General features: G+C 37.0%; 1 protein-coding gene across 1 annotated transcript; it reads right to left on the bottom strand.

The window, feature by feature from the left end:
• Positions 1 to 4,088: 4,088 nt before the first annotated feature.
• Positions 4,089 to 11,150, bottom strand: LOC130103667 (cytochrome c oxidase subunit 6B1). Its single transcript, XM_056269965.1, has 4 exons — positions 11,075 to 11,150; positions 10,446 to 10,572; positions 9,921 to 10,021; positions 4,089 to 4,382 (listed from the first exon to the last, which is right to left on the bottom strand). The coding sequence occupies exons 2-4, from the start codon at positions 10,549 to 10,551 to the stop codon at positions 4,329 to 4,331; spliced, it is 261 nt and encodes an 86-aa protein (XP_056125940.1). The 5' UTR covers positions 10,552 to 10,572; positions 11,075 to 11,150; the 3' UTR covers positions 4,089 to 4,328.
• Between the last annotated feature and the right edge of the window lie 1,843 nt (positions 11,151 to 12,993).

The following is a 12,993-nucleotide window of genomic DNA, read 5'->3' as shown; positions in this document are numbered from 1 at the left end:
GTATGAAGTAGCCCACACTCTGAATTTTTCAAGACAAATTCTCCACGAGCCTGCCATTTTTAATCACTTGTTTAAAAAAGTACACCTGTAGGCTATAGCGATCCTTAGAGCATCACAGACTGTCGATGCTTATGTAAATTGAAATCAAAACCTACAATAGCAAACAAAAAGGGCAGAAAAGTCAAGTTTCCCATATACAGGTCCTTCTCAAAAAATTAGCATATTGTGATAAAGTTCATTATTTTCCATAATGTAATGATAAAAATTAAACTTTCATATATTTTAGATTCATTGCACACCAACTGAAATATTTCAGGTCTTTTATTGTTTTAATACTGATGATTTTGGCATACAGCTCATGAAAACCCAAAATTCCTGTCTCAAAAAATTTGCATATTTCATCCGACCAATAAAAGAAGTGTTTTTAATCCAAAAAAAAAAGTCAACCTTCAAATAATTATGTTCAGTTATGCACTCAATAGTCAATACTTGGTCGGGAATCCTTTTGCAGAAATGACTGCTTCAATGCGGCGTGGCATGGAGGCAATCAGCCTGTGGCACTGCTGAGGTGTTATGGAGGCCCTAGTCTCAGCCTCAGACGTCACGCCCACGGAACGTTGGCTAAACGTCTGATGCATATGGTACACTTAACTGGAAACACTTCAGGAATGTCGAAGTCGTCATCTGATTGGTTGAATTTTATCGGATTTCCAGGGGGCGCGAGTGTCGCGTTTATTTTCGGTCCGCCGGGAAACAAAGCGCAGACGTGTGATTGTGGAAGAAAAACTGTTGTGTTTACATGAGTGACAATGAGCATTTATCAAGATCAGCTAAACGTAGGATTCTCAAAAGTATGCGAGGTTCACAGCATAGACTCTTGAAGTTTTCTTCTCCTTTGATTTTCTATGCTGACTGACTTGTTGCACGCCGGTCTGTTGTTGTGGGGACATTTCCACGCACCGAAACGTGAGGCTGAACGAAACGAACTGTAATTGGTTGTTTGACATGTCGGTCAAACGGCCTTATGGGCGGGCCTTGGCCAAAGAAAGCTGCTATGAGTTCCAGACCTTCAGCCGTCAGTCTGAAGGTCTGGCTACGCGAGACTATGGAGGCCCAGGATGCTTCGATAGCGGCCTTAAAGGAGAACTCCGGCGCAAAATGAACCTTTGGTCTAATTACACATTGTTACCTAGTCAACCGTTATCTGAGATTTGTTTTCATGATTATCGAATGTAAATAGTTTTATCTCTAAAAACAGTTTAGCCTATAAAGCTAGTATAACGCTAATATATTGGGCATTGAGTAATGACAAATAAAAATCGCTTGTTAATACCACTAACAAGGCTCATAATAGCCCCACACTAGCACGGTAGCATAATGAGGGTCCCTACCTTCAAACCGAAGCATTGAGAACTTTGTCAGTGTCCAGACAGTTTCATAAGAAGATATTTTATACATACAGTCAACTTCGCGTATAAAGGCAGAAGCCATCTTTGAAAAACAGTCTCTACCAGTCGATCTACGAACTCCGATCCAAGCCTGCTGTTCGCACTCACCTTATCACAACTTATAGCTTGTTCACATCTCACCAGCGCACTTGGATTGGCGTTCTTTGAAAAACAGTCTCTACAAGTTGATCTACGATGGCTTTTGCCTGTATACGCGAAGTTGACTGTATGTATAAAATATCTTCTTATTTAACTGTCTGGACACTGACAAAGTTCTCAATGCTTCGGTTTGAAGGTAGGGACCCTCATTATGCTACCGTGCTAGTGTGGGGCTATTTTGAGCCTTGTTAGTGGTATTAACAAGCGATTTTTATTTGTCATTACTCCATGCCCAATATACTAGCGTTATACTAGCTTTATAGGCTAAACTGTTTTTAGAGATAAAACTATTTACATTCGATAATCATGAAAACAAATCTCAGATAACGGTTGACTAGGTAACAATGTGTAATTAGACCAAAGGTTCATTTTGCGCCGGAGTTCTCCTTTAAGCTCATCCAGAGTGTTGGGTCTTGCGTCTCTCAACTTTCTCTTCACAATATCCCACAGATTCTCTATGGGGTTCAGGTCAGGAGAGTTGGCAGGCCAATTGAGCACAGTAATACCATGGTCAGTAAACCATTTACCAGTGGTTTTGGCACTGTGAGCAGGTGCCAGGTCAGGGCAGGTCGTGCTGAAAAATGAAATCTTCATCTCCATAAAGCTTTTCAGCAGATGGAAGCATGAAGTGCTCCAAAATCTCCTGATAGCTAGCTGCATTGACCCTGCCCTTGATAAAACACAGTGCACCAACACCAGCAGCTGACATGGCACCCCAGACCATCACTGACTGTGGGTACTTGACACTGGACTTCAGGCATTTTGGCATTTCCTTCTTCCCAGTCTTCCTCCAGACTCTGGCACCTTGATTTCCGAATGACATGCAAAACTGAGCAACAGTCCAGTGCTGCTTCTCTGTAGCCCAGGTCAGGCGCTTCTGCCGCTGTTTCTGGTTCAAAAGTGGCTTGACCTGGGGAATGCGGCACCTGTAGCCCATTTCCTGCACACGCCTGTGCACGGTGGCTCTGGATGTTTCTACTCCAGACTCAGTCCACTGCTTCCGCAGGTCCCCCAAGGTCTGGAATCGGTCCTTCTCCACAATCTTCCCCAGGGTCCAGTCACCTCTTCTCGTTGTGCAGCGTTTTTTGCCACACTTTTTCCTTCCCACAGACTTCCCACTGAGGTGCCTTGATACAGCACTCTGGGAACAGCCTATTTGTTAAAAAATTTCTTTCTGTGTCTTACCCTTTTGCTTGAGGGTGTCAATGATGGCCTTCTGGACAGCAATCAGGTCGGCAGTCTTACCCATGATTGCGGTTTTGAGTAATGAAACAGGCTGGGAGTTTTTAAAAGCCTCAGGAATCTTTTGCAGGTGTTTAGAGTTAATTAGTTGATTCAGATGATTAGGTTAATAGCTCGTTTAGAGACCCTTTTCATGATATGCTAATTTTTTTAGACTTCTTGAGAATTTTGGGTTTTCATGAGCTGTATGCCAAAATCATCAGTATTAAAACAATAAAAGACCTGAAATATTTCAGTTGGTGTGCAATGAATCTAAAATATATGAAAGTTTAATTTTTATCATTACATTATGGAAAATAATGAACTTTATCACAATATGCTAATTTTTTTAGAAGGACCTGTATATGAAGTGTCTAAATATTTGATCATCTTTTTCAGTATAAATAGACACACACACCACTATCTACAATATCGTTCTGAAAATTAAAAAACGTTAAAAAAAATTTAAATTGATATTCTATTTTGGGCAATATAATTTCAAAATCCACTGCATTGTGAACAAGAAAACTGAAGCTCACCTTGATTATACACTTCCAGTGTGTCCTTTTGCCCTCATGGTTTGCATCAGATATTAAAGATATAGAAATAGAGGAATTTCTAGGTAGCCTACGCTGTGCAATTAGTATGTTGTCACTGCAATTGCTACATTTTCACAAGTCTTAGTAATGGTTGCCGTCACAGTAAGTACCAATTCATGCTATTTTACCGACATCTGGTGTTTTAAAAGCCGAGAGCACGATGACTTCAAGCCGCAGGATTAAACAGCCGTTTAAATAAAGCTGTTAAAACGGTTTATATAGAACCTCCTAACTTCTTAACATAGACTGTAAAGCTGATTTCACTTAACCTCATCCTGTCTGTTCAAACTGAATTAGCCTTTGTATCATTGCTTGAACTCTATATGCCTAAATCCAGTATCTTAATACTTGTGTTAATTCAATAAGGAATGTGGAAGGAACAGAATTCACCGTGGACCGTGGTCATCAACTATCTGCAAACTTAAACTTTGTGCAATCTGACAAAAAAACATATACACCCATAAAAATAAAATAAAAAAAACACCACCACATCAATAGCACATAACTCTACACCTTACTAAAGCCACCAAATGACTCAATTTTCAACTGGTCAGACTTAGTATGCTGGTTAATAGACTGTTTAATTTAGAAATAGTCAGTATAAACTATAATTCGTTTGCACCTTATTTAAAAAAAAAACCACACAAATAAACCATTGAAATCAATTGGAATTGTGCGATTTTATTTTGTAATTTTTAACAGTAAGTTGTAGAGCGACAAAGCTGATGCTTATGTAGGACCTCAAAATGCTAAAGGACAAAAGGTCACATGATTCGGAGGTGCACTCTGAATGACCTTTCATCCTCCAGCGGGCAAAAGACGACATCAAAATAGGATCATATATTATGAGGTACTCTACAAAAAGGTGGGGAGTTCATGAATTTAAGGTAACAGCGAACATTTAGATCTTTCCAGGGAAGCTTCCATCCTCAATCTGTCCATCCCATTTCTCCACCTGAAGAAAGGACAGAACAAAAACAAGAAGACATTGTATTTTAAATATAATCCCAGCCGCAGCCCTTCATATCTTATCACATTTCACAGTCATTGCTTGTGTCTTGTTGCATAAAAGGAAAGGAAAAGAGCAATTACATCAGGTTATATATTAGAAAACTGTTGACTTATGATCCTCCCTAAAATTTCAGGATTTTGTGTTTTGTGACTTCAGATGTATCATCCATTATGTCATTTACCGTAAGTGTTCTTTACTTAAACTAAGCTGCTTCTCTACACTCCTAATGTTTTGAATAAGGGCCATTTCATTATGATGATCAGGATGGGAACCCCCTGCTGCCAATAATTGTATGCATTTCTAGTTATTACCTGACGTCAGTCAGGCAGAATGACATCTGACTGATAAAAAAAAAAAGTTTACATCCGAGTCTCTCAATATTTTGGTGACTAATGAACGTCTGCAGCGATGGCAACATTCATCTACTTAATAATGGTGAAATACCAAAACTACTGGATGGATCTCCAGTAACACTGTTGTCTGCAAGTATGGCTACAAGAATTTTTACACTAGTGACACCTCTTCAAAGTATGCTGTTACACAGCCACATTTTGAAAGGGTAAAAACAGAATGAGTCATGGAGGTTCTTGTACATTTAAAGAGACAAACTTTACCATGTTTCATGTACTAAAACGTTTTTTTTAAAGGCTAATACCCTGTCATAGCCACACTTGACAGATTATGTATGAAAGACCATTTTGTGGAGTTGAAGGCACTTCCTTTAGGTTTATTTTCTTCATTTTCTGAAATAGTATGCAGGTGAACTCATTTTCAGCCTCTTTTCTTGCAAATAATGTTAAAGATTTAAAATAAAAATAAAAAAATGAAATGGAAGACAGTCAAGATATTTGCTTATGATTTTATGTCTGAGCAACTCTCTGCTTGCTGTAGTTATTGTATTATATAAGTGGATGATTTACACACTACCATTCAAATGTTTGAAATGAATTAATACTTTTACACAAAGACTTTAACAAGTGTCTATTCAGGAATTGGTCAAAAATGAGAAAGACATTGGGTCTCATTCACTAACCATATACACACAAATCAACTTCCGTTCTAAAACATTCTAAATTTACGAAAAAATGTAGGAACAACTAAAAACACTTGTATGCAAACATCAAATACTTTTGGTGGCCTTATAAACATGTTTACATAACATTTTATACATAGATATAGATCATGCCAGTCAAGTATTAGGCGAGGTCACTAAAGAAAGAAACTACGCACCTATAGACCAATTTTCAGTTGGTAAACATGGTGACGTTTTTTGTGGGCGGAGCTTAGGTGGCCGCAGAACGATCCCTCTGGCCGCTTCCCTAACGCTAGTTTGCAAGTTTTGTTAGCTTGTTTTTTAACAATGACTGGAGAAAATCCGATTTTATTTTAATGTGCAAGGTCACTCAGTGTCCAGGACCGCAATTGTTATTTGCAAAAGTTAATTTTAACGGACGGGACCAGATTGGCTGACCTGTACTGTACACGCTCACTCAATGGATGGACGATCTGACAGGATTAACGCTAACGCTACCTTCGGTTGAGTGGCCTGACTTCTACACCTATCCGATAGAGCAGTGGTTCTCAACCTCTCCTGCAGGGACCCCCTGACACACCATGTTTCTGTTTTAACCCTGAAATGGCACACCTGATTCAATTAATTGAAGGCTTAATGAGTAGTTGACTAATTGATCAATTAACTAATTCCTACTTCCTACTCTAATAATGACTCATTAAGCCTTTAATTAATTGAATCAGGTGTGCCATTTCAGGGTTAAAACAGAAACATGGTGTGTCAGGGGGTCCCTGCAGGAGAGGTTGAGAACCACTGCGATAGAGAAACCGAGCTTAAAGAAAAACTGAGGGCATATAAATCTTTAGATGCCTATAACTATGTGCTGAATGGTCATGTTCAAGACTTGTGTGGTACGATCCGCAGTTCTGCCGAGCCAGCGCTGAGAAGACGACAATGTAAAGAGTGACATTACGGTGCAATTTTAATGATGTGAATATTTTCTAGAAATAAAAATTTCAGATACAGCATATTCATTTTTCATCGATTCTTGCACCCAACAACACAACAAGATGATTTTGTAATAATAATAATAATAATAATAATTTAAGCTTCTTATTATGTAGCCGAATATGTGCTGGTTTGTATTGGCCGCCTCCAGTTGTCCGTTTGTTTTGCCTCCAGCTAGCGCTGTGACGTAGGCTCGAAATTGGTCTAAGACTGAACATGTAATACTCATGATGTCACAATTTGTTTTCACAAATTCACTGTTTTTTTTCTTCATGGAAACAGCGGTATGGTTTTCAAAAACTTGCACTTTAAAACCAGTTTCCCAAAGTGCGGTTTCAGGCCCTTAAAATGCTATTGTGTAAATGAAAGACCAAAATGCATAAAAAGTTTTCCGTTCATAGCTGAAAATGGAGTCGTGTAAACGGCCCCCTAGAAAAATTCTTTAATGTTACAACGAATTAAGAACAAATTCATGTGCATACACATGTGTTGTGAATTAGGCAGAAATTATTTGTGAGAAGTTATTCTGTGCGCATAAATGTGTATAATCCACAATCCAATTATTAGTGAATGAGACCACTGTTTCAAAAGATTTCCATTTCAAATGCTTTTTTTTACTTTCTATTCAAAGAATCCTGTAAATGCATAGTTACACAAAATATTGAAGAAGAATTGATTTCTGAAGGATCGTGTTGTCACTGAAGACTAGAGTAATGGTTGCTGAAAATTAAACTTTGCCATCACAGGAATAAATTACATTAAAATCAAGTAAAACTTGTGACGTGCCGATGGATTGCATCATGTTGCGGAACATGTCTCCAGTAGTGACTGACAGATTTGATTTGAGCAGCTATACTAATGTAATTGTAACAAAATCTTAAATAAATATCCTAATTAAGTGATTAAAAAAAAAGAAAAAAAAAGTATCAATTAAACGCATTTACAAATCGGAAATATTTTTCAAACATGTAGTCAGCTTGAGGCACATCTGTATTGGAGTTATTGTAAACCTTTATTTTTGCATGATGCTGCATGCAGTATAAGTGTAACATTGGCCAGCGCAAGACAAACCAAAACTTACAACAGTTGAGGAAGTACACAGGTGGTGTATTTGTTTGCGAGTTAGACGGAAGCAAAAACAAATTATTCAGATTAATATTGATCCAAATAAATATAGATATAATTTAATATGTGGTAGGGATGTCCCGATACCACTTTTTCACTTCCGATACCGATACCGATGCCGCAGCTTTGGCTTTTGCCGATACCGATATTAATCCGATATTTTTATTTTATTCTTAAACTAATAAAAAATATAGCAATTTTCTCAATTAGCCAGCTAAAATATACCTCCTATATAGTCCACAACAACAGTTGATTATGAAAGATTGCCACCCTTTATTCAAACACTACAAAAAAAATAAAGAAATATATAAATGAAAGAAAATACAGGTACTTCAGTACTTAAAGCTAGTTAGCTACCAACAGGTTTAAAGTTAAAACAATTTAAACAGCAGCATTCTACATTGTAAATACCAGTACAGTTTTTGTTTTTTAAATCAAGTAGAATTTCTATAACTGTGTGTTAAACTGATTATCACTCTTGTGTGTGTTAAACACAATCTACTTAATACAGACAGCTTCATTATAAAGATAAACAACAAATCCCCAAAATATATGATCATAATCTATGACAAAAATGCTATTATAAACTAGATTAGTGGATAATACACATGGCTCTTTTTATTGTTGTAAAATACATTCATGAAAAACAAGATAACAAAAATGAAAAAGATAATTATTTTAGATATAGCTAAATCTGCTATAAAATTAAGACGTGTTTTAAGTGTATTGCACAGCCATTTAATGAGGCAGCAACATTAATAATTATTAATGTTAATAAGCTTTAATTGCGTCACTGCATTATGATATGAAAGGCTCCAATACAGTGCGGCACAAAGCGCTAATGCGCATCCCGAGCGGAGAATGATGCGCTTGAAGCCACGTGGAGTTACAGCACGCAGCGCGTCGAGTCCGCTTTGAAAAGTTCAAAGCACAACGGAGATACATATTGATGGACAGTGTATTATACAGTATCTATCTATGCAATCGTTTATTGAGCCTTTTCTTTTAACAGTTTTAAATTTCAGTTACTGTGCGCGTGAAGAACAATTATAGTGCTCTGACTCTAGTGTTGTGATCAAACCGACAGCGTCCGACACCCGGTAGAGAGTAACACGATTGAGTTACAGCAATAAAGTCCAGCAAGATAAAGTTGTTTTATGCGAAAACATAGACCTTTATCTTACAGATCAAGTATAATAGTATTAACATTGAATCATCTTGAAGATAGTTTCATCATTGACTGTATCATTGACTTCATCATTGACGCGCTGTTTGAATGCTGAATGGAGAATGACTGACAGCCGCGAGAGGGAAAAGTTTACGTGAACTTGAATTTAATGACTTAAATATTAATTTATATCTCACATAATGGCTTCAGAACACTTATAATAGAGTGCACGAAAACGTTATGGTACTTTAGAATGTTTTTGTGCCTTTTGTGGGGCTTAACAATAACACATAATAGTATACCCACAATATCGGATTTGGATCGGCCTCGTCTGATCGATGCTGATCGATACCCGATCCCGCAAAAATGGCAGTATCGGAGCCGATACCGATCCTGAGTATCGGATCGGGACATCCCTAATATGTGGTTAGTGGTTCTCATCTATGGCTTTAATATTTCGCAAATAATGTTATGGAATTATTTCATAAGAAATAAAACCATTTTTAACATTATGATCATGCATTCTTTCTGGAGATGCCTAAATGTTTTGATAAAGTACTTGACTTGCTGTTTCCACATTATAATAGACATTTAGTTTAATATAATATAATATATCTACAGACCTACATTACTCTTGCTTTGTGAAGAGTCGGTGTCAAGGTCCAGCACACTTCTGAATGGTTGGTGCCAGTTTTTATAATGCATTTTGGAATGGTAGGTGTCACTTTATAATGGTGTGGCATTTTCTCTCATGGTAGTTTACAACATGAAATTCTTGATTGGTAAGTGTCCATTTGTGATGGCACACCCCTGCTGGTTTCACCTTTTTAGTTGTGGCCACCTATCTAAAAAGTGTCTATATTCTTTTATAATTCCAAATGACACAGCTGAACTGTCAATCCTATGCAAATAGAAAAAAGTATGTGGAGTTATAAAAACAACTGTGTATTTACAATATGTATTTAAATACATTGTAAAAAAATATATTTAAAAAGAAGAAACGTGTTATAATAAAAATAGAGGGGTTGGTGATGTCAGCAAAGAGGACATTTATTTCAAAACAATATTTATTATTGTTTTGAATGAAATGCACACTGATGAATGTAGCCAACTCAATCTGGATTTGATGTTGACTACAGTGTTATAACTTGGTTATTTTAAGACTCACCCAGCTCATTGGACACAGGCTCTTGTAGACTCTCTGATACCAGTCGCAGGGAGCCGTTTCCTGCCCTTTGCTTGACAAAGCCTTATTACACCTGTGAAAGTCTGACAGAAAGAAACAACAGTAAGTAATCTGCACTGAAATCAGCCAGAAATAGTCAATAGTCTACAACCAAGGCATCAGCCACAAGTTACTCAATTCATAATGTGTTCAAACAATCAATAGATTCATTATAGCTCATAACTTCAGATGTTTGTTGCTACCCAGCCAGCTTTACCGCCGATGTGACCTTGACTAAAACTCTTAAATCCAGGGTGTTCCAAGGGAACTATTTGTGAGATCAGTATATTATTAATAATCACAGTTGAAAAGCATCTAAGGCTCATAGTCATTCTGATGCTTTTGTACAGGTCTGTGTCTAAAGCACTTCTCGCTTTCATTAATGATGCATTTGGTTATAGATTGAAAGCACTTACCATCATTTTGTGTACAAATATGGTTCATATAATAATATAATACTGTACTTACCTAGGTAATTTTGGAAACAGTTTCGCGTCTGGTTAGTGTTTGGAAAACGGGCATCGAATGGAGCCGTTCTGTAGTTCTTGATCTTGTCCTCAATAACATCAGCCATCTTCAGTCGCAGATAATGGGTCTGCGTGACATAAACATTCACAGATCGAAAACATTAACATACCAAAGTAACGCTAAATTAAAGTACACAATGGGGCCTGAGCTGCTCAAATGTCGTAGATGGCCAGTGTAGCAATAAAACATTTGAGAGTGACATTCAGTCACAGTTTGAACTGACGCCAGCCAGAGTCTCATCATACGAGGCTTAAAACTAACTTGTTATACTTCAAAAGAGCTCTTTTAATTTTTCAGAGTAAATGTAAGGAATAGTGAAATTTTAAACGCGTTAAATAGGTTTAAAACAGCAGATATATTACCTCAAGTAACATAACCTTGGTAACGTCAGCCGGCTTAAATAGCCCGCTTGCTAACTCGCTAACTCAAATGAACCGTTCTCGTTAACCACCCGTTGATATTTCATTAATTTGACAATAGAGTAAAAGTAAAGAGTTTCAACAAACCTTACACAAGATGAACAATTGCACGAAAACGTGGACTAAACAAATATAAATATTGAGGCCTACCTTTTGCGGTGCCCTTATAGTAACGTCCTCTCGAAAGACTTTCTAAGCGCACTGAATTGTGGGAAGTCAAAGTATGTGAGGGGAGCACGAGGATGAGGCAAGGCGGGGCTTACGAGACCAATATTAGTAGGCCTATTTATTATTTAGACAATTCATTTATATGAACGTTCCTCTAGTGTTTATTCGAAACTTTAGATGTAATATGAAGATAATAAAATAATAATAATATATGAAACGATAATATGAAATAATATTAATAATAGGCCACTAATGTGTCAGTCAGTACCTAATATAAATAAAATAATAATAATTGCAATATACAGTATAAAAATGGGGGCGTTAAACTGATGACAAACTAACATTGACATTTACCAGTTACCATTTTAGCAGACTTAACACTGGAAGCTAAAAAAAGAGCATGATAAGAATAGTGTGTAAATCATAAAGTGGAAAAAGGCCTTCAGCATACCATTGTATGGTCAGAACCTTTCCATCTCTGTAAAGAATGTTTCTTTTAGTATTTATATATTTTTGTAATCAATCCATTGTCTGGAGCAGGGCATTCATTTATTTCTGAATATATTTTATATATTGTGAGCTTTGTGTTGTAGTTGTGTGTACAATGGAGCATTTTTTCTTTATTATTTTCTGACAAATGTATTGTTTTTTGCAGTTGTAGCTTTAATAAACCAATAATGATCTGTTAAGAAATCTGTGCACACAGCACCTAGATTAACTAGGGAACAATAATTTAACGCAGTGTAGTACTGTCCTCTGCCTTTGTAGGGCACTGCTGGCTACCAAACCATCTTCTCATTCCCGAGCTGGAGTTGGAGTGTGAGAGAGATGTATAAGAACTTTTTTTTTTTTTTTTTTTACCAAAGAAAGCGTGTGCTACTGTATGCACACTTCATTCCAAACCCATTCCCTCTGACCAGGAGCCAGGAAGAGCTTTCACTTACACACTAAAAACAAACATGGAGGGACAAGTCTGAATGACGCACAGGAGCCTTCACAGCCTGCTGTCAGTGCTTCCTGTCTGAGAGACCAACTGCTCTTAGAGCTTTTGGTCTGACACGGTGCATGTGAGTGTGTGTGTGTGTATTTATGTTACGTAGAACAGCATAATTGCTTTACACTTTAAAAATTGTTATAGCTGAATGTTCCTTGAAAGAAAAATTACTTGAAAAGCTAAATTATATACAATAGTTATTTTACTATTTTATTCTTGTTTCGTGAATAAACCTCACTAAATTTACGTAGATTTGGGTTTTAAACAAGAACAATGGCTAAGTATTGGTATATTCATACAAATGCTTCTTATTCTTGTATACACTCAAATAGGATATACACACATTCACATATACGGATACAAATGCTTCTTCTTTCCTGACACATCATTCTCTTGTTGACAAGGTTAAAGGTTACAGGTGCCTCTCTGTCTTTGACATCCTGTCCCAGGTTTCCTGCTTCCTCTTTTTTTTTCAAAAGCCCTACAACACAAACCAAAGAGCGTTGGCTAAAACATGCTGAGGCCAGTGCTAATTAATCTTGTGCCCATTCTTTTAGGTAATAAACATATATACTGTTTCAGTTCTTTCAGATGTATTATATTTCCTGAGGATTGTCCCCATACATCTTAGTTAGGGTAGCACCATATTTAATTTCTGACAGGAATGAAAACGAAGCTGTGAGGGATTGAAGTAAAGTACGTTCAATGGACTGTAGTGCTGTTCAACAGCATGCCAAACGAAACTCCATAAAACAATTTTGAGTTTTGAAAATGACATGTGATCTAGGCCCTTTATACAGCGAATACCATTGTAAATACTGTAAGTCTATCCCCCAATCTTTTTTATCCAAGTAAAATTCAATATGGCGTCTACCCTGACTAAGAGTTCTACTCTCAGACAATTTCC

This window comes from Rhinichthys klamathensis, unplaced genomic scaffold, assembly GCF_029890125.1.
Source record: "Rhinichthys klamathensis goyatoka isolate OS25496 unplaced genomic scaffold, OSU_Roscu_1.1 h1tg000295l_1, whole genome shotgun sequence".
In the NCBI taxonomy this organism is placed as follows: domain Eukaryota; kingdom Metazoa; phylum Chordata; class Actinopteri; order Cypriniformes; family Leuciscidae; genus Rhinichthys; species Rhinichthys klamathensis.
Note: the sequence above shows the minus strand (reverse complement) of the source record. Positions and strands in the feature narration are given on the sequence as shown.

What these genes read in the sequence shown, in the direction of transcription:
- LOC130103667 (XM_056269965.1), bottom strand. Translation starts at nt 10,551, where the DNA reads ATGGCTGATGTTATTGAGGACAAGATCAAGAACTACAGAACGGCTCCA. An exon ending in CTGTTTCCAAAATTACCTAG is followed by an intron (nt 10,022 to 10,445) that starts GTAAGTACAGTA and finishes TCTTTCTGTCAG; the next exon opens with ACTTTCACAGGTGTAATAAG. An exon ending in GCCTGTGTCCAATGAGCTGG is followed by an intron (nt 4,383 to 9,920) that starts GTGAGTCTTAAA and finishes TCCTTTCTTCAG; the next exon opens with GTGGAGAAATGGGATGGACA.